At 38.2% G+C, this 22,250-nt stretch overlaps 1 protein-coding gene across 4 annotated transcripts in view; it reads left to right on the top strand.

Annotated features, from left to right (window-relative positions):
- PREPL (prolyl endopeptidase like) overlaps positions 1–22,250 on the top strand; it is a 42,403-nt gene that overhangs the window by 12,827 nt on the left and 7,326 nt on the right. For all 4 annotated transcript variants that reach the window (XM_021001237.2, XM_021001240.2, XM_021001236.2 and 1 more), the window contains 8 exons: positions 5,475–5,598; positions 9,763–9,979; positions 12,887–13,072; positions 16,141–16,347; positions 17,832–18,007; positions 18,524–18,740; positions 20,790–20,939; positions 21,592–21,715. In XM_021001237.2, coding sequence (XP_020856896.1) covers positions 5,475–5,598; positions 9,763–9,979; positions 12,887–13,072; positions 16,141–16,347; positions 17,832–18,007; positions 18,524–18,740; positions 20,790–20,939; positions 21,592–21,715 — 1,401 coding nt within the window. The remainder of the gene's footprint in view (positions 1–5,474; positions 5,599–9,762; positions 9,980–12,886; positions 13,073–16,140; positions 16,348–17,831; positions 18,008–18,523; positions 18,741–20,789; positions 20,940–21,591; positions 21,716–22,250) is intronic.

Raw genomic sequence — 22,250 nt, 5'->3', positions numbered from 1 at the left:
CGACCCCAGAGTCTGCCGTGTCTGAATTTTTCTACTCAAGGGCAAAACTACTCCTTTTCTAAGGACCTCTACTCTCCTTTTCTAAGGACCTCTACTCCTTCAGAAGGTAGAAGAACCAATAAGGGGATAGTCTATTCCAGATCTGATAGAAAGAAGCAGAAGCCCAGGGAAAAGTAACCATTTCCTTTTCAAGTTTCCAAGACAGAAGAAGATTGCATATTGTACCCTAGATTTGAAGAGAATAGATCTTGTAAGGGTCAGAAGATCTCATCCATGAACTACAGTTCTAAAAGGAAAGTTAACCCAGGAAGGATAGAAGCTACTCAAGAATGAAAGCTTAAAATCACATGGTGAAATTCTGATGAGGGAATAAAAGAGGAAGAGACCAGTTTAGATGTATGAGGAGCTCATCAAGCAATGTAGCTTTTCCAAAGACAGAAGTCAGTGAGCTAGGTAGTGTTACATAAGATGAACACAAAAGCAAGACATAGTCCTGTGAGGACTCCTATGTTAGCAGTGTTAACACTCAGAATGAACTGAGATTGGTGAGGAAAGCTAAAAATAACACCAAGAGGAAGGGTTGCTTTGTTTTGTTTTGTTTTGTTAACAATATTGGAGAAAAGAGTAGAATCAAAGACAGGATAAGACTTTATTTAAGAATGGATTTGGACAATAACCGACAAGGATAATGGAGAGAAAACAGAGCTGCTCAAATCTTATTTTCTTTCTGTTTCTCTGCCAAGAAGAATGACCTTTGGACTGAAAAAAGAACAAATATGGCTTCTAGGGAGTAGATACCCAAGAGAAGTAAAGAGACAACAAGAAAGCCTCTGGATGCCTTTGATGATTTCAGGTCACCCGGCCCAGATGAACTACATCCTCAGTTACTGAAAGAAATGGCAAATGTGATTGCTGGGCCACTGTCTGTTGTCTTTGAAAGATTACAGAGAAAGGAGTGAGGAAAGACAATGCGCTTTGCTGGAGCTTGTGAGCTGGTTCAGTGCTTCCAGAAAGCAATTTAACATTTCGCTGAGAGAGTTACTAAAGCATCCAGTCCCTTTGAGCCAGCGGTCTCACAGCTGGCCATAGACTCTAGGGTCAAAGATAGGAAAAAAGGGCCCATCTACACCAAAGCTGTGAGAGCAATGCTTTTTGTAGTAGCAAAAACTGTAAACAAAGTAGATAACCATTGATTGGGCAGTGACTAAAGAAATTGTGCTATGTGAGGTATTGGAATGTTATTATATTAAAAGAAATTATTAATATGAAGAATTTAGGGAAGCATAGGAAGAGTTACATGAACTGAATTAAGCAGAACCAGGAAAATTATATACATAATGACTAAAACAATGTGAAGGGAAGAAGAAGAAAAAGATTGTATTTATCATCATTGTCCCTGAAGAAGAGATGAGAAATATGAGTCTCTTTCCCTTCTTTGAAGGGACTGTGGGTGTGTCACAGGACATAATACTCCCAGATTTGGTTGATGTTTTAGTTAGTTTTACTGAATTTTTTCCCCCCTTTTAGTGTTAAAAGGGATGAGAAAGAGGGAAGGATGTGAAGTTCTTGAAAAAAGATATCAATTAAATTTTTTAAAAAGGAAAGATCATGGAAACTGGAGTGTTGCCATAGGGACTATAAAGGGCAAACCTCCCTTTAAAAAAAAAGAATGGGCAAAATTCTAGAATATATTATTAAAGAGACATCTATTAACATCTATGAAGAACAGGTCATTCCATATTAACCTTATTTCTTTGACAGGATTATTAAATTGGGAGATCAGGGAAAGGCCATAGATATCATTTCCCTAGTTGTTAGAGTAATGCATTGGACAAAATCCTCATACTATTCTTGAGAAAAAGATGGGAAATTATGGATTAGACAGTAAGTAATCTATCCATAATATGACAGATTTGGAACTGATTTGAGTGGCTTGATTTCAGAGTAGTCTTTAATGGCATCATGTCAATTTAAAATAGAGGCAGTGTGGTACATTGGAAAGAATGCTGGCTTTCTCAGTGTCTGAATTTGAAACCAGGCTCTAAGGCTACTACATGTGTTACATTGGGCAAGTCACTTAAAGCTCTTGGGTCTGTTTTCTCATCTGCAAAAATGAGGGGCCTGGACTAGATGACTTCTAAGTTACCTTCCAACTATAAATCTATAATCCAATGACTCTCCCAGGAATATGTACTTTTCTTTGTGCTATTTAACATTTTTATCAAATAAGTGAATGAAAAAACATTTAGTAAAAGTTTACTGTGTGCTAAGCATCATGATAAGCACTGGAGATAAAAATTGAAAAGGTGAGACAGTCCCTGCTTTGAAGCAGTTCACATTGTAATTGGGAGAGACAACAAAGAAAACAAAGTTTAGCTGCAGGGTGGATGTCAAGGCCCAAGGATCCTTAGGTTCTGTCACTAAGAGTTAGACTTGGGCTCAAAAGATAAGCTACAGATACAGGAGTGAGGAAGCATGGTTAGGCAGTAGTCATCAGAAAAATATCCAGGAGGCCCTATTCTTAATAGTCTTACTGCTACACCTATACAGCAAAGAGATAAAAGAAAGGGAAAGGACCTATCTGTGCAAAATATCCTTCTCTCGGTCAGTTAATAAAACATTTATTAATTATTTACTGTATACCAGACACTATGCTAAGTGCTAGCAAAGAAGTGGAAACAAAGAGAGTGCCCATCAGTTGGGGAATGGCTGAACAAATCATATTTGAATATAATGGAATATTGTTATTATGGCTTAAGTGATGACAAAATAGTTTCAGAGAAACTTGGGAAGACCTGTAAGAACTCATGCAGAGTGAAGTGAATATAACCAGGAAAACAATTTATACAGTTAACAACAATATTGTAAAGAAAAATGATTTTGAAAGACTTAAGCAGTCTTATCATTGCAATAGCCAGCCATTCCAGAGGACTGATGAGAAAACGTGCTGCCTAAGTCCTGACAGGTTAATAGACTCAAAGAGGGTTAATAGACCCAAAGTGCAGAATTAAACATAAATTTTTGTTCACAGCAAATTTGTAGATTTGTTTTGCTTGACCATGCTTATTTGTTATGAGGACTATTTTTTTTTGAGGAGGCAGCCAGGATTTTAGGGGGAAAAGGAGCTACCAATAAGGTTGCCCCCCAAAAGATAATAAAGAAAAGACAGTCATTGAATCATTTTTTTAATTGTGCAAAAGAGAATAGAAGGAAGTTCAGAAGGAAACACAGACAAGTAGTATAGCTTTGAAAGTAATAGGTTGAATTTAGTATATCCTTTTTTTAAAGGAAACTATATGTAATAGAGATTCAGATTTTTACATGTAATCCTATTTTCCCCTTCTGTTTTGTATATAGAAATACTCTTTTTTGTTATGGTTAAATTCAGAACTTTAAAAAATTATTTTTGGGGGCAGCTAGGTGGTGCAGTGGATAGAGCACCAGTCCTGAAGTCAGGAGGACCTGAGTTCAAATCCAGTCTCAGACCAAACACTTGACACTTACTAGCTGTGTGACCCTGGGCAAGTCACTTAACCCCAATTGCCTAAAAATAAAAAATATATATATTTTAAAAAATCTAATTTGGAGTTTTTGTGGACTACCAAATTCAATGTGAGTCAACAATTTTATATGATGTTAGGGTATATTGAGAGACATAGAAGAATCATGAGGAGATAGGCTTTCTGCTCTGTGGGATACATTTAGATCTAGGTACCATATTTAAGAAGAGTATAAGCGGGAGAGGGTCTACAGGAGGATAACTAGGATGGTGAAGGGCCTTAAGTTCATGCAGTTAAAGGAATTGGGGATGTTTAACCTAAATAGGGGACAAAGATAAGCCAGGATTCAAATAGGACTTCTAAAGGTAGGTTTGAAATTGAGTAACTGGAAATATGATGGTGCCTTCAGCAAAATAAGAAAGAAAAAAGATGTTTAAGAATATTGTGATTAATTTGGTTTTAAATTGTTGAATTAGAGTTATATTAGAATATCCAGTTTGAAATAATCAAGAAATAGTTGGAAATGTGAATAGAAAGTCTAGAAAACAAGTTGGAGCTGGAGATAAAAGTTGAAAGTCATCCATATGGAAAGCATAAATAAAGCTAAAAGAGGAACTGTCCACATTATCATACTTACCACTTAGAGAGGGGTATTGATCAGTTCTATAGTCTCTTTTGAAGGCCCTATGCCAGGGGTAGGGAACCTGCAACCTTGAGGCCACATGTGGCCCTCTAGGTCCTCAAGTGAGATCCTTTGACTGAATCCAAACTTCAAAGACCAAATCCCCTTAATAAAAGGATTTGTTTTGTAAAACTTGGACTCAGTAAAAAGGTTGTACCCAAAGAGCTAGAAGGTCACATGTAGCCTCGAGGCCACAGGTTCCCCACTCCTGCCCTGTGCCCTCCTGTGGACATAAACCTGGGTTCATCCTTCCTTACCCTTTGATTTCAAGTGGACTGATATTTCAAATTACCTTAATATTATTAAAAATATAGTCAGCCCATAAGGTGCTGTATATGATATGATTCAATAAGTGCTAACTTGGTTTGTTATAAAGAGTGACTTCGCTGATGAGATGAATATAATAAGATGCATCTGATAAGATTTAAATGTCCAACTTTTATTGTCTTTTCATTTCAAAACTGCATTTAGAATGAATAATGGTTATGCAGTCCACAGTCATTGTCAGACATTGAAGAAAATATCAATCTAACATTCATTAACAGTGTTGTAACATTGTAAAGGACATGGCGAACTTTCATTTTTATAACTTAACGTCGAATGCTAAATATAGCCACATCATCCTCCCATTTCTTCTCCTACCATCATAAGTATTTTACCCAATTGTACTTTTTTTTAACCACCATTTTTCCTCAGGTATGGTTCCTGCTGTCTGTACTCTAAACAGTTTGCCAGTCCTAAGAATTAGAAATGAGAATAAAAGATCTGGTTTTTCCTCAGTCTTCAAGTTAGAAGCTGTAGTTTAAACCCAGTTTCCATTTTGTTCTGATTCTCAAATCACATGTGCTTTTCTTTAGACCTGCTCAGAATTCTAAAGCATTTAATCCTTCATGCTTTCTTGAAAAGTCTCGACACTCATAGTAAATAACAGTAGATACTTGAGAATTTATACAGAGGCAGTAGTAGTTCTTTCTGTAGAAGGCTTATTGAATTTATGACCCTGGATGAGGCTCATGAATTCTCTCAGCCTCAGTTCCCTCAAATGTAAAATAGGGATAAAATTACCTCACTGGTTTTTGTGAGGATCAGATGAAAAAACATGTGGAAAAGCATTTTGCAAACTTAAATATGTTATATAAATGTCAGCTGCTGTTATTGTTATCTTAGTTCAGTTAATCAAGTTCACTTTAACTTTTGGTTTCCAAGGATAGACTCCCAAACAGAATCATGACTATTGTGCTTTTCTGTTAGAATGTAGTAGTATTTCATCACTTAATTTGTTTTCCTTTCAGAATGGGCACAGGATGGCATTTTATTATACACTTGCCAAAAGAACCTTCGATGTTGTGATGTATTTCGAACCAGCTTTGGGAATAAAAAATATACTGAATGCATCTACACAGAACAAGATCCAAGGTACTGGAATAATACAAGAGAATAACATCCCCTAAAGTAACTTCTTAAATTTAAGCATCGTAAAGTATTTTTGCACTCTGATTATTTTATTTGAAGAAGTCTTTTTTCTCTTTTAGTGCATTATTTTGGGCATAGCAGCTCATAAAACCAGCTTCTAAAAGTGTGAAGAGTTTGTGATTTCATCCGTAGCAGAAGTACCCACACTGAGGAAACTATACATCTTTTGAAAAGTGCAGCCTTCATGGTATCTAACATACCATGCACACGCTTAATGCCAAGCTTTTAGTCTTGGGGGAAAAAAATCTCTTATTGGAGACTTGATTTTCTCGTAGATTATCCAATTCATTTTTCTTCCATTTTACAGATAAGGAAACTGGCTGAAAGAGCTTAAGTGACTCGTCCAAACTTCCACGACCAGCTAGTAGCAGAGCCCATGCTAAGATGCTGGTCTGTTGATTCCCAGCCCTTTACCATCCTTCCTTGGGTTATGTTTCTGCAGTTCTGTTTGCCTAACCGTTTACCATCACAGTGTGGCTCAGACGGCCAGAGAAGGAACTACTTCCATAGTGTGTGTGTCTCTCTCTTTCTGTCTTTCTCTCTCTTTCCCTCCTGCTGTGCTTGATTTGTAATCTCTCTCAGCTTTCGCTGTTCTCTGTTACTTAGCTATTCTGTTAGATTTGCAAACGTCAAGGTCTTTCCCAGGGCAAAGTGCCCCTTGGAGAGAGAATGACAATTTTCATGGCATGCAGACAGATCGGTTTCTCTTTTTCTCCAGAAAACTCCTGTTGTACCTACTCATATTTTCTCTTTTATATTGGGGATAATCCCTGCTGTGGGTGGTGACCAAATACAACCATTATGTTGTTCCCAGTGATCAAACTCTAATCTGCTGAATACTCACTCAGTGTCCTTTTACAAAGTAATTGTTCAGGAAGAAAAGCTGTTTTTTTGCTAAATTGATTACAGAGCTAGTTTTATAGCCATCTAGCATACTGTCTTCTCTTTGAAGGTCCCAACTTTATAAATTGTAAGAGTATGGTTTGACTGAATTGGATTGTCAACAAGGAATACCATTGGTTTTAATGGAGACTTGATAATCAACTTCTGTTAAAATGACTAAGAGATTCAGTTTACAAGTACATGTTATACATTTAGATGTATAAAAAAATAAAGCAAGCAGTGAGTTAAAGAAAACAAATTTCCCTCACTAAACACTTGGTTACCGAGCTAAGACTGCTGTTCTGTATGAGAATGAAAAGTAAGGAATTCTTCTTTATAGTAACTATCTAACCTGTCTAGACCAAAGCCCAGGACAATGTACAACAATATTGGTGGCGTTATCTTTAAGTAAGGATAATAATAACATCACTGTATTTTAAATATGAAGTTTCTTTTTTCCCCAAAATTTAATTGTTTTAAAATATTGGTCTTGGGCACAGCCACAATTGGTGAGATAATAAGTTCAAGATGGCAATAACCTTCACTGTTAGTTATTTGTATATGAAGACTGTGCTATTCTTTTGAATTCAGACTTCAAAGTGGACCCATTTTTAAACTGCAAATGCTGAGTTACTAAATAATATTTATTCCCTCTGGGTTTGATAGAATTGTGTATGCCAAGGGAGTTGATAATTAATTATTTAACAATTGGAGAGCAGCCCAAAATATGATATAATAGTCATAAATGTTTTGTCAGTTATAACCGCAAAAGCAAGGCATCACTTCCATAAAATCCATTGCTTACTACTTTCAGATCATTTTGGAGTTTCAGTTAGTGGTTTTCATTTTCCTTTGTTTTCTACCTTGACTCACATTTTCCTAGAGAATTTCATTTCCCCAGTGCTTTACCAAGTCTTCTTTTAGTCAATTCCTTGTAATTCTATACAGTTGCCCAATCCCTAGCTACTTGTTTCCATCATTCCCTTCCATTCAGGATGAAGCTATGGCTATCTTATAAAAAATCTTGAATTTTTCACCAAGTACATTTTTCTTAATGAGATCACAGAAGAAAATCTTGCTGTAAGCCAGCCTCAGACAGTGACTAGCTGTGTAGCCCTGGGCTAGTCACCTCATCTCTGGTTGCCTCAGCTTCCTCATCTGTAAAATGGGGATAATAACAGCACCTCCCTCCCAGGGTTACTGTTAGAATCAAATGAGATAATTAAGTGTAAAGCACTCAACACCACTTGTTTCTATTCTTCCTTCCTAAGCATAAGTACCTTGTCATTGTAGGAGCTAGAAAGGGAGAGTTGATACAGATTTCTAATCAGTTGAGTTCCTCCCAGCCCACTTGATAAAATTACATGTTGTAAGAAGCCTAACAGAGAAGATTAGTTTTTATGATAGTACTTTGTAAAGTGTGTCCCCTTTCAGATTTTGAGTAAATCCTTTTGTATTTTGGCTAGTGGGACCATTAGGTCCCACCCTGAATGACCTATTCACAGATAATAAAGGAAGCTAAAGGATTTTTTATAACTCTTGATGCTTTAGGATATATGAAGAAATACTACTCAGTGTGATGGAAGTATAGGCTGGCTAGCCATTGGCTGATGGACCAGACACCCCCCTGGTGGCCTTTAAAAATCCAAACATTTCTGCATAGAAGCAGTCTCTAAGGAGTCTGATGGGGGAGTCAAGATAGTTATGAAGAAAGCCACCTATGAAGAAAGACCCTAGCTCTTGAGAGGAAATCATTCTCAGTATTTTCCATTGCAATTCTTAGAGTCTAGTGAGTGGTAAAAGGAAAGGGTTTCTCTCTCTTCCTTCCTCCCACCCCCACTGATAATAGTACCTGGCTGTGGAACAGCTCACCCAGCTGGAGGCAGTGTACCCTGCCAAGAGCAGGCCCAGAAGGTCCCTTTATGTAGTTAAGATGAAGTTATCACTCACTGGCAATCAGGAGATGAGCTATGATGAGGCCAAATCTTGCTGATTCTACTTCCGTGACAAATCATGCATCCGACCCCTTCTACTCGCATAGCCAGCAACTTGGTTCAGACCATCAATATCTCTTGCCTAGGTTATTACAACGGCCACCTACTTCATCTCCCAGTTACAAGTCTGTCACTATTCTAGTCCTTTGTCTACACTGCTGCCAAAGTGATTTTTCTTAAGCAGAGATGTGACCATATCACCATGCTCAACAAATTCCAGTGGCTCCCTGTTGCCTCTAGGATCAAAAATAAAGTCTTCTCTTCACCCCTTTTAAAGACCTTCCTAATTTGGTTCTAACATTTCTTCCCATCCTCTTCCTCTGGCATTTTGCAATCCAGCCAGACTTCTCCCACACATCTTCAGTGACCATTGCCCTTGCCTGGAATATACCCCCCCCACCCCTGCTTTATGGCACATCATTTTTTTTTTTTGGCAATTGGGGTTAAGTGACTTGCCCTGTCTCCCTCCCTCTTTCTTCCTTTCACTCCTTCTTGTTTTGTTTCTTTTTCTTTTTCTCCCTCTCTTTCTAAGGGTTTTTGCTTCATTTACTAATGCAAAGTGTATTTTTGTTGAATTTCACCTCAAGCAGAGTGCGATCCCAAATTGTTGTTCCGTACTTTGGTCGTAGAAAATGGTATGATGGTCACACTGCAGAACTGGACAATGTTTTAAACATGAGCACAAATGGTATAACATGTTGGTCTTTTCTGAATACCACTTGAGTAAATGAAAATACACAAAAATCTGGGCTTAGATATTAATGAAACAAGTGTCTGGTTTTCTCATTGAAATTCATACTTTTTGGCTTTTAAGTTAACAGTTTCCTCAGGGAACTAAAAACTACTTTCCTATTGTTTTCAAGCAATTCATGTCGTGGTTTTTTTTCCCCCTACTTCTTTTAGGATTGACTGATACTAATGAGATATTGAATAAGAGTAATTCCTGATCTCTCTTCTTTTTTTAATAAAATCTTTCTGCCTTCACTGAGGAGCTTTTTTCTCTTCTCAGCAAGTAGTCCTGTGATTTAGTAATATGTAAAATGATTTTTTAAAAAAATAGTTAACAGTGGCTGACTCTTGATTTCTTAGTATTCATCAGTGGAGTATTTTTATTTTTCATTTTCATTATAAATGAACATTTAATATTGAATACTTACTAAGTACATCCCATGAACAAAATATTCTATATCTGAAATTCTTTTAATTTTTATATTACACTTTTCCTTTTCAGATTTTTTGTGGACCTGCATTGTACACGAGACAAGTCGTTCCTCACCATAAATAGTAATAGCAAGACCACTTCTGAAGTGTGGTTGGTGGATTGTCACCAGCCTTGGGATCCACCAGTCCTTGTCCAAAAGAGAAGTCCTGGGGTGATGTACCATATTGAGCACAGAAACCGTGAGTTATATATTCTCACAAATGATGGAGAGCCTGCAGAATATAAGGTAATATCTCTCTCCCCCGACCCCTGTCTTAAGCACTTTATGTACTGAGCACTCCTCGAATGCTTTAAACTAGATCTTCAGCTTTGATGTCTAATGTTCTTTTTTGAAAATTTCAGAAAAATACATCATGAAGTACTAAACATACATATACATATTTTCCCCTCACTTCTTCCTAACTTTCCTGTTACTGTTGAGGGTGCCTCCATCCCTCTAGTCATGTAGGCTAGAAACTTCAACTCCTCTCTCTCTGACTCTCTCATACCCCATATCCAATCCTGCTGTTTCTACTTTTGTAACATCTCTCTTCTATGACCCCTTCTCCCCACCCTGACATGGCAAGCACTCCCCTGTAGGCCCTCATCACCTCACACCTGGACTATTGCAGCAGTCTGTTGTTTGGTCTCCCTGTCTCAAGTCTCTTCCCACTACAGTCCTTTTTTTTTTTTTTAAGGCAATCTGGGTTAAGTGAGTTGCCCAGAGTCACATAGCTAGTAAGTGTCTGAGTCTAGATTTCCACTCAGGTCCTCCTGAGATCCAGGGTCAGTGCTCTATCCACTGCACCACCTAGCCACCCCTACAGTCCATTCTTTACTAAGTTGTCAAACTGATTTTCCTAAAATGTAGATCTAACTGTGTCCACTACCCCTACCCCCCTATTCACTTAACTTCAGTAGCTCCCTATTGCTTCCAATGTGTGTTTCATGTTGTCTCCCCCGTTAGCTTGGGAGATCCTCAGGGGCAGAGACTGTATTTGCCTTTCTTTGTAAACCCTGCACTTAGCACAGTATCTGACACAGGGTAAGTGCTTAATTGGCTGACTAGCATAAACACGACCTTTGAGTTCTTCTAGTTATCTTTGTGACTCTTCTCTTGAGTTGCTCCCTTGTTGTATGCATTGATTGTGCCCTGCCAAGCCCTGGCCTTACATTATTCCTGCCATCCCCTGCCTTTGCTCCTACACATGCACTACTGAACAAAGATGGAAAAAACCTTGGGATTTATGTTACATAACCTCGACTGAGCTCTACCTCCCTTATCAACTCACTGTCCCACTCTCCACAGTGGCTCTCGCATACCTTTTCATTTCTTCTCAAGCCTCCCATGGCCTCCCACCCCCAACCCTCTCAACTTAAAACCTGGCCTCATATTTTACAGAAAAAAGTAAGGCTCTCTCTTCTCCCCTCTTCCTCATCTGTTACTCAGATGCCTTCTGCCAGTCTGTCCTCCTTCACCCATCTCACCTGAAGACTTACTCCTTTCCAAGACTAAGCCCTCTATCTGCACAAGCAATCCCATTCCTTCCCATCTCTTCTAACAGATTGCCTCCTCTGTCACCTTCACTGTTGGGGATGTCAGAGTGATATCACTTGTCTTCAAGCTCTCCCTGTCTGTTGGCCCCTTCCCTGCTGCCTCCATGTCTCCCCCATTCTCAGAAACCTCTCCCTTGATCCTTCCATCCCTGTTGACCGTGATACTATATCTCTCCTGCCTTTTGTGACTAAATGCCTTAAAAAGGCCATCTGCAATAGGTACCTCCATTTTCTCTCTTCTCACTCTCTTCTAAACCCCTTAGAGTCCAACATCTAACCTCATCATCCCCCGCAAAAATTGCCTTCTCCGAAGTTACCAGTGATCTCTTAATTGCCAAATCCAATAACCTTTTTTCAGTCCTCATTATCTTTGACTTCCTTTAAGCCTCTGGCACCATTAATCACCCTTTTCTCCTTCATGGTCTCTTCTCTCTATGTTTTTGAGACAACACTCTCTCCTGGGTCTCCTACCTATCCGACCATTCTTTCTCAGTCTCTTTTGCTGCATCTTCATTTAGAGCACATCCTGTAATCATAGCTGTCCCATAGGGTTCTATCCTGAGTCATCTGTTTTCCCTCTGTACTGTTTCACTTGGTGATCTCACCAGTTCCCATGGATTTAATTATCTAATCTTTATGCTGATGTTTCTCAAATCTACCTTTCCTGCTCCTGTATCTCTGCTAACCTCACATCTCCATCCCCAACTGCCTCTTAGGCATCTTAAACTGGATGGCCAGAAGACATCTGAAATTCATCATGCCCAAAACTAAACTCATTATCTTTGCTGCTCAAACCTCCCCTGCCTCCTAACTTCCCTGTTACTATAGAGGGCAACACCATCCTCCCAGTCCTCAAGTTCACAGCCTAGGAATCATCCTTGACTGCTCACTCGGTCTCACCCCCCATATCCAATCTGTTGCCAAAACCTATTGGTTTTACCTTTGCAACAATTTCTCAGATATTCTTCCCCTCCTCTGACACTGCTGCCCTTCCAGTGCAGGTCCTCACCACCTTACACCTTCATTGTTGCAGTAGCCTGCTACCTGGTCTCGCTACAAGTCTCTCTTCACTCTAGTGCATCCTCCATCCAGCCAACAAAGTGATTTTCCTGAAGGGCAGGTATAACCATGTCACCCTCCTACTCAGTAAATCCCAGTGGACAAGTACAAAATCGTCTCTTTGGCATTCAAAGCTCTTCATAACCTTGCCGCCTCCTACTTTTTGAGTATCCACACACCAGATCCTGCCTCAGACGTTTGCTTGTGATGTGATCTCAACCTCAAGTCATTCAACCTTTCTGGGCCTCCATTTGCTCATTCGTAAAAGTGAAAGTTTTATGCTAATTATCCTCCATGATCCCTTCTCCTTCCAAATCAATGATCTGCTATTGTAGTTTCTTATAAAAGATGAGATGGAGACACTAAAACTTCAATGAATGTCTGGTTCTTCCTTTCATATGATGCTAAGAAGCACTACTCAGGAAACAGTGAAAGGTGTCTAGGCTTTGGTCACAGATGCCACCTTTACCTCGATACTTTGCTGTTTGGATTTCTTGCTATTTTTCTGGCTCTCTTCTGTCAATTTGCTTCTATATAGCTAATGAAGACATCAGTCAATTCCTGTAGTATGAAGAATTGGCGACTTATTTATGCGTTGAAGAGAAAAACCAAGCTTATTGACATGGTGATGTTCAAGGATCACTGTGTTATGTTTCTGAAATACTGCAATCAACTTTATCTCAATACAATTTCCTTAAATGATCATTCAGTTCAGTCTCTCAAGGTATGTTTCATTTTTAATAGTTAAAAGCTAATCAAAATACACAGTTGGTTAATCTGAACAGAATATGAAATATAAAATATTTTAAACATAAGATTAATGTATTGGCATCATTTATATTGTGATATATTGAAGCCATGTAATAAATTTTTTCTCCTAGAAGAACCTGGTGCGATATAGATCTGTAATGGTGGCTTATTTACAGAAGCATCAGGGCTTCGCTATAATATTATATTATTGTGAAACCAGTATAATTCTATTTCTTTTCCAGTTGACAGCTTTGTGACCTTGAAGAAGTCACTATCTCTGAGCATCAGTTTATTCATCTGTAAAATGGGGGTAGAGGTTGGATTATATGATCTCTGAGACACTTGCCAGCCCTGTGACTACAAATCATGTATACAGTATATATAGGAACTTAAAGGAGAAAGAATATGAAATGTCTGCATGAATCCTTGGCATGTTCATGGCAATTTCCATTAGCTGTTTCTTGTTTTCTGTTACTACTTTCAAAATTTACTTCTCAGTTGTTTTCCTTTTTTTCCTCCACAATGATTTGCACCAGATTCAGGTAACTGGAGTTTGTGGTACTTTAATGGTATTTGACCTCTATACTAATTTGCTCTTATATTGTTTTTTGAAAGTATTCCTGATTTTCTTCTCTGTTTATATGTAGCATCTCTCCAGTGTTTAAGCTTCATGAAAGCTGGGGACATGTCTTTAATTTCTTTTATGATATCTACATCCTCCAGTGCCTTTATAGAACCCTGAATCATAATTATGATTAAATATTTATTGACACATGTGGCCACATTTGGGACCATAAAAGGGTATTTTGAAGTCCTTATCCCTGCCCTCTGGGTGCTTATTCACAGTTATTCACAGCTACAGCAAGCAGCAGATCAGAACAGATCGTTATGCCAAACTGAATTTTGATGTAAGACCTTTATATCAAGCATGGCATTCCTGCTTAGTGAGGATTCAAACATTTATGGCTGAGGAGAAAGACTGTTTTAAATTCAGCCTCACTGAAGGAAATGCTGCTATAATGGCACAAGATACCATTTAACAAAGTCCTGTGTTCCTCTTAATAAATTTCCTGCCCTCAGTGCTCACTCTTTCATTGTTTCCTGGCATTTTTCTCACACAAAGAGGCAACAAGATAATATGTTCAGTTTCTTTTCTGTTCCATTTGTTAAAGGGAAAACATCAATAGGATTTAGCTCTAGTTTTAATGATTGTCTCTTGTGAATGTTGAGCACTAAATGACATGTTGAGATAATTTTAGATTGGTGCTCACCTTAGTTTTTTTTGGAGATTTTTGCAAAATCAAACCATTGTTTTAAAATCAGTTAACAAGAATAGAGAATATGTTAACACCTGTTAACTTTCGTTAATCCATGGTTGCTTCTTGGTTCTGAGCTATGACTATTATTTATTACTGTTAGAAACTTCCTGTCTAGGATGATACCAGTTTGTCCCAGTGTGGTGTGCTCTGAGTCACATTTTCATTTGAGGGGATAAATTGTGCCCATTTATATACACTCCCAGCTCTTTCCCTTTTAACCCATGACTCTTACACTTGAAACAGCTGACTGGACTCAGAAAAGCATAGTCCTTGACCATGGAAGAATTTCGTTTTCTTACCTAGTGTCCCCTGTGTCCTATGGAAAATAAACTTTCAGACTTAGTCTCAGTAACATTACAAAATTCATACCTGTTGGGACTACTAGATTATAACCAAAAAGCCCAGAAAGGAAGACCACCACGTGAGCACTTTAATGTGTTTTTTTTAAACATCTCATCAGTAGTACCAAAGAGTTTGTGTGGTGGACAGAGGAGCCTGCATTTGGAATAGTGGTGGAAGGCGTTTGTCCATCACTCCTTCCCTCCGAGTCAGTCAGCCAAGTCTGTTTGCCCATTCCTACAGCTGACTAATGGTGCACTCGTCACACATCCCCAGCTGTCCTCTGTGAGGGGAGCCCACCATCAGGGATGGGGCTGTGCCAGACTGCTGATTTTCTAAGGAATTTGCACTTTTCACAATTATACAGGAAAGGGAATTCAGTTTTCTTTTTAACACTTTCACTCTCAATGCCATTTCTGAAGCTTCTGTCCACCTGCTAACCAGAGCTCTTAAAGGATGTAAAGGGAGTGCTGGGAGAAGGCTTGAAGCTGGACCCTGCTGCTCTCAGAGAATGAATCTTGATTCCTTTCACTTTTCATTGAGTTAAGAATTTTAAGCATAATAGCCATGAGTTTGAGGAAGGATGTGCCAAGAAAGGGTTTTGTTCTCTACAATGGTTAGCCTGGGGGCCAAAGTGAGAAGCAGGGATTTTAAACGTCTGAGCACTGCTGGGCCAACTTAGCCCTAGAGTAATAACAGCCATTGCTGTGGCTTCGGTCCAGGCTGTTCAGGAAACAGGACACAGGCTTGGGAGCAGATCAGAAACACGAAAAGTGAGGAGGACATGAATGGGCCTTTAGGCCTGTGAGCATTTTAACCATTAAAAAAAATGTATAACCCTTATTCATGTCCCCAAATCAGCATTTCAGTACAGGAGATTGTACCTAGATCATGATAAACCATAGTGTTGGAGTTGTATTTTCATAGATCTTTGAGTGCCGCCTTAGAAATATTAGGTACCCTGGAGATCGTGTAAACAAAACCACTCATTTTTCAAGTAAGGAAACAGTCCAAAGAGTTTAACTAACTTGCCCAAGATCAGACAGGTATTAGTATGAAGGAGCAGTGCTAGCATTTGAACCTGAGTCCTTGGAACATAATCTCTTCTCCTTCTATTACTCTTTTCCTTTTCATAATGTTTAAGATCCTCAAAAATCACTTTTTTCCCCATTTTCAGTGGTCACGTAGTTATTATGTCATCTAGTCATAGTCATTTCAGTTATTTGAAATAGTTTTGCTACTTCAAACTACGGATTTTATGGGCAATTCAGCGGAATCTGAATTGAATAAAACTTGGTTTCATACCTAAAGCTAAGCCCAGAAGTGGAGTTAAGAATTCTGAGGAGCCAAGGGAAGGAATAAAATGCACATCTGATCTCTTCAGCTCCCCACGTGGGCCTGTGCGTGCCAGCTGGACCCCCAGCCACAGGACAGCGGCAGTGATGCGTGCTCTTTTCAGCTCTCCTCTCCCGTGCATCCTCCAAGGCGTTTTTTGTATATGTTAGGAAAAGGCAGTCTCTATGAGCAAGCTGAGCAAGAGGAACCCATTGTGACAGATTGTCACATGGCACGTTTAGAAGCAAAAAGCAAGGTAAGTTTTTATACCTTCTCTTTTAAAATGGCAATAGCAAAGAGAAAAATAATGATAGATATCACTCTTCCAAGTAAACTCAGTATTCACAGTTTTGATTGGTTTGTCAAAATGATAAAAATAAGAGATCTAGTCTATCATGTATAACCTGACACCTTGAATTTAAGGAATGTTCAAGCTGTAATATCTTGTGTATTAGATTGATGGCCCAGATCTACTGCACTCAGCATATCTGTTTACAGTGAGAAGGAAAAAAAGAAAGTTCTAGAAACCATAGATGTTAGGTCAAAAGATTTCCCCTTGCAGTAAGGGAAGGAGTAAGGGATCTGTTTGTTGGGCACTATTCTAATTCCCATCACATACATATTTTTAGTGTGCCATGATGACCAGCCTACATAGGCTCTACACCACCTTCCTTGCCATAAGGAATTTCTCATAGAAATGCTTCTTTGGATAGAAAAGGGGATGGGAAGAGAGAGCAGCCAAAGGTGTTGTTATAGAAATTCACTTAGCAGCTTGTTTTTGCTAAAATATATACTATGTTCTGCAAAGTGAGGATTGTATCTGTTGGACTTTCAGAAAGAGCTAGAATGACCTAAACCAAATGTAAAATAGCGATTTAGAGCCCTGGTTTTACAAAACTCCTATGGTAACTTCACTGATCTTAGATGTTTGCAATAAGTGAGAGTATTAGGGGAAAAAATAAAGTCATACTCCTTTTAAGAATATAAAAGTAGGGGGCAGCTAGATGGCGCAGTGGATAGAGCACCGGCCCTGAAGTCAGGAGGACCTGAGTTCAAATCTGGCCTCAGACCAAACACTTGACACTTACTAGCTGTGTGACCTTGGGCAAGTCACTTAACCCCAATTGCCTAAAAACAAAACCAAAAAAGAATATAAAAGTAGGTAACATTAAATCAAACAGTAATATGTCCTGGTTCCAAAATGATTAGTAATCACAGTTACAATGACATAAAAGGAACTGTCTAGCTTTTTCTGCTTACTTTTTTTTTTATACGTTGGTACTAGTCTCATAAAAATAAAAGATGAGAAACAATAGTATCCAGCATTGGCATTATAAGTAAAATACTGGGCTGGCAGTTTATCAGTTTGTAAATAATATTGGCATAACCTAGGACAGGGATTTAAAAGAAAAGTTTTTGATGAATTGTAGCAATATTGAACAATAAAGTGTATTTAAGCCATTAAGTAATATTTTCATTTTTCTTTAATACATATTTGGTGATATTACTAGAGGAAAATCTCAGACAACAGGGATTCTGTTACACTTTTGGAAATCCATCTATCCTAAATGAAGTCAGGAAATAATGTGAGGCTCCCTGTCAGAGAAAATTACTCTCTAAAAGAAGAAATGTATGTCAAATGAAACCAAATTTAAAACAAAAAAAATCTTTTTTAAAGAAAAATCAGTATTTTTTTTATAAGAGTAATTGTTTATGTTGAAAACATTCTTTCATTTCCAGGATGGAACTTTAGTACCAGTGACAATATTTTATAAAAGAAATTCTGAGATCATACAGAAGAAACCTCTTCTTATTCATGTATATGGAGCTTATGGGATAGATTTAAATATGAATTTCAAAGCTGAGAATCAAATGTTAATTGAAGATGGATGGATATTAGCATATTGTCATGTTAGGTAAGTCAGCACATAATTTTATTTCATTTGAAGTATAAAGCGTAGGGACAGAGTCCAGAATTATATTGAAACTGATAACTACAATTTAGATATCACTTTAAAGTTCCAGTTTTCTACTTATATTGCTGAATCTATGAATTCTTCTCTTATCACATACTTTACTAAATCTGTGCTATCTATCGACCTGACTGAGTAACAAAGTTGATCTGAAACGCTCAAGTTTCCATATCTGGTTGCCTACTGAATGATTGATTCCATTCAAGTCCTTTCAAGCTTTGGTTTTCATATGATACTCTCCATTTCTCAGACAACCCTATTTTAGAAAGTGAACTGGCCTTTGGTTCGCACTTTTGCCCTTTCTACCTTTATACAATTCCCACTTCTGAATACATAGATATGTTATGTCTCAATTCTGTATTAATTCCACTTGGATTTGCCAAGTATCCACAAGAATGCATGTTTTTAAAGTAGTATCATCTACAGCATATTCCTCATGTATTTTTTCCCTTGTTTCAGAGGTGGAGGTGAATTAGGCCTCAGTTGGCATGCTAGCGGCTGTCTGAACAATAAACTCAATGGCCTTGCTGACTTAGAGGCTTGTATAAAGTTTCTTCACAACCTGGGATTTTCCGAACCCGCGTCTACAGCACTTACAGCTTATAGTGCTGGAGGTGTGCTGGCAGGAGCATTGTGCAATACCAACCCCAGACTTATTAGGGCTGTGGTTTTACAGGTAAGTCAGCTCTGAGTCCTAGAGTGATAGAATGTTTGAACTAGAAGAAAAGAGAAATTGGTTACTCTAAGAAATAGAAATACTCAGAGAATCAAAATAGTTGAAAACCTAACATACAGCAGGAATAGGATGCAATAGTTAATAATTTTTTTTCCTTTTAAAAGGTTTGATTCTAAGAATTATAGATTAGGAAATTATCAACAAATAGTCATTTAGGCCAACACTCTGCCCCCTTTTTAAAGGCCTCCAGTGCAGAACGTATATTACTATTTTCGTTTAGTTTTGCTGGGTCAGAAGTGGTACTGGAGAGTGAAAAGTCAGTGTGCTCCACAGTGGACCTTCCTGGTCAGCCTTTCAGTTCCACTTAGCCATTTTGTTGCCCTGTTACCTGGGCTTGGGTCGTCAGTGGAGGCACTTATGATGCCTTTAGCCTCTATGAAGAGAGGGGTGGCTCCTCTTTCCCTTCATGAAGATGTTCTGTCCTTGAGTTTTTCTCTTCCTCTTCTTGAGTTGTAAGTTCCTTGGATTCAGGCATCTTTGTAGCTCTGTACCAAACAGAAGACCTTAAGTCATTGTCTGAATTAAATTGTTCCTATTGTCCATCTGTGCTTGCTGATAGAAACAGCAGCTGGTATCACCTCATTTATTCTCTAGCCTTCAGAATGACTGCTTTTAGGAACATAGAAATGTCAGATAGTGACTTTTGCGTGGAAAAAGTGTATGAATTCTTTTCAGAATTAGATTGGTCTTTGGACAACATGAATGAATTCAAGTCACTCTTCATTTTATTTTATAAGACTCTCAGTTTATTTACATTTTGAATAGTTTATGCCTGAACTACTTTAGTTTTACAATATGTATTTATAATATTCCCAAATTCTGCATTATTAATTCACATTTTCTTATATTCAGCATAACCTTCAGACAAACTTGCTCATAGATGTTGACCTCTTCACTGTAAACCTGCTATAGAACTAAATAAATACTAATGGAGAATTTTTAAAATAATTTAAAAGGTCTTAACCATTTACTAATTGCTTTGTTTCTAAAACTTCATAACTTTTTTCCGTAAAAACCTGTCTGAGTCTTTTGTTTTATCAAGACTCCCTTTACTCAGTAAAGGTTCAGATTTAAACCAAACAATTCAAGCCTGATTGATTTTATACTCTTTTTTGTTAAATGTATGATTCCATAAAATGGACTTATATATAGCAATACAAATGTATTGACTATCAGTGTATAGACTTTACAATAGGTAAGGACATAGATGATACACTATACAATATATTATTTTAATGGCCCTGAAAACATATATTTTTTGATAACTTCATTTATCTCTGATAAATTAAAATGAGTCTGTAAAGAACCTGTGACTCCCAGCCGGCTGTATTTCCTCACTGTCATCGTCATCCTCCGATCTTGATCTCGTTCTTGATCACGACTCCTTGAGCTGTAGCAGGCTGTTCACCAGCCCCACTCACCTGACCCGAATAAGAAATGATGCCTCTTCTGGGCCAGTCTTCACAGTTCCAGTCTTGTACAGCTTTACAAGTGGTGCTCCCAGCAAGACTAGCCTCAGTGCCACTCTCTGGGTTCATCATCTCAGAATTTTTTTCAGTTAGAGCTTCTCTTTTCAATCATCCAGAAAATCTCCACAGGGAAAGAAAGCCTCCCAGTGTCCAGGACGAAAGCCATCCAAGCCTGATTTCTTGTAGAGGAGTGGGCGTGTAAGGCATGGCAGCAGCCATGGGAGAGGCACTGAGGTGCCCAGGCGCCAGAGAAAAGGGACGTGGCTGCCAGGCAGCTTCCTCAGTACTTTGTATTTATTAGAAACCACTGGAAAGGTGGAACTGTGTAAATTATTCCATCTCCACATTTGTTGGCAGGCACACACCCCACCCCTCCCGACACTCACACCCCAGGGCTCATGGCTTCCAGGCACCGTGCCCTTTTCTTCCCACTCACCATCACGGGCAAGGCACATCATAATTGTTCTAGCTCATTCTGCCGTCTCCTCAGTCAAATCCATGATATGCTGCTTGTGTTTAGGCACCTTTTCTGGACATTCTCACTACCATGCTGGACATACAGCTTCCTCTGACCAGTGAAGAACTCGAAGAGTGGGGAGACCCTTCATCTGATGACAAATACATGGACTACATAAAAAGTTACTGTCCCTACCAGAACATCAGACCCCAGGTAATAAAAGCCAGTCGTGTTACTCTGCCTCATGGAAGTAATATAAAAAGGTAGTCAGCAAGTATGTCACATTTAAATAACATAGAAACTAGTCAGCAAGTATGTTTATGCAGTTTAGTGGCAAAGAAGACGGAGTGCTGGCCCTGGAGTCAAGAAGACCTGAGTTCAGATGCAGGCTCAAGACACTTACTAGCTGTGTGATTCTGGGCAAGTCTCTTAACCTTTGTTCACCTCAGTTTCTTTGATTATAAAATGGGGAAAGTAACAGCACCCATCTTGCAGGATTGTGTGAAGACCAAATGAGATAATATTTGTAAAGCACATAGGACAGTGGCTGGCATATATATAGTAAGTGTGGAGATAGAGATAGCTAGGAACGCATGCTTATTCCCTTCCCCCTCCCCTTTCCCTTCTTACATTTCTGCTTGGCTGCATTTTAATATTTATGGATGTCACAGCTTGATTAAGTAAAGGCGACTGACACATCTCTGTAAATCTCATACAGATCTTGAATAGCAATAATTAATGTGAAGCATTTTTTCTTCCTTACAATAAAGGTACTCAATAATTATTTTTAGTAATTTAATAATGAGTTGTAAAAAGGCAAAGCAAACAAAAAACTAATTTGCTTTGTAAATCTGTCTTCTTTCAGACTTATCCTTCAATTATAATCACAGCTTATGAAAATGATCAACGTGTACCTCTAAAAGGAATATTAAAATATACTCAGAGACTCAGAAGAGTTATCATGGATCAAAAACACAACAGAGATCATGGTATGAAAATGCCTAAAAACTTGATTGATTAAGTATGCCCACAACCCAACTCAAATCATGCTGCTTATAGTAATACTTGTAATTACATAACGGTTTTTAATATTTGTATCCCCATGATTTAGGAAAAATAATTTTTTCTTGTACTTAGTATTCAGTTAAACTTCGTATAAGCACTTTCCTGTATGGGGTTGAAGAATCTGTTAGCATTACCCTCAGTATCCGTCACATACATGTATGGGCTATTAGATATTTTCTCCCTGCTGTGTTGTGGAGAGCAAAGAAAGCTTTGCTTAGGGACAAATGTTTCAGAATATCTAAATGGTATTATACACAAAAATAATACTTTTAACTAGTCTTAATTTTGTGGTCTTTCTAATGTGTTCTGTGCCTAACGTCCTCAAAATAGCACCCTTAAATCACTATGACTGATGAACAACATAAATAGTCAACTTCAAGTTGAGGTCATAAAAATGTGTAAAAATTGACTCCATTAAAAAAAAATTTGAGAAATAAGCTTTGCCAATTTTCTAAAAAT

This window comes from Phascolarctos cinereus, unplaced genomic scaffold, assembly GCF_003287225.1.
Source record: "Phascolarctos cinereus isolate Bilbo 61053 unplaced genomic scaffold, phaCin_HiC Scaffold_2;HRSCAF=192, whole genome shotgun sequence".
In the NCBI taxonomy this organism is placed as follows: domain Eukaryota; kingdom Metazoa; phylum Chordata; class Mammalia; order Diprotodontia; family Phascolarctidae; genus Phascolarctos; species Phascolarctos cinereus.
The sequence above is the reverse complement of the archived record's forward strand: the minus strand, read 5'-3'. Positions and strand labels throughout refer to the sequence as shown.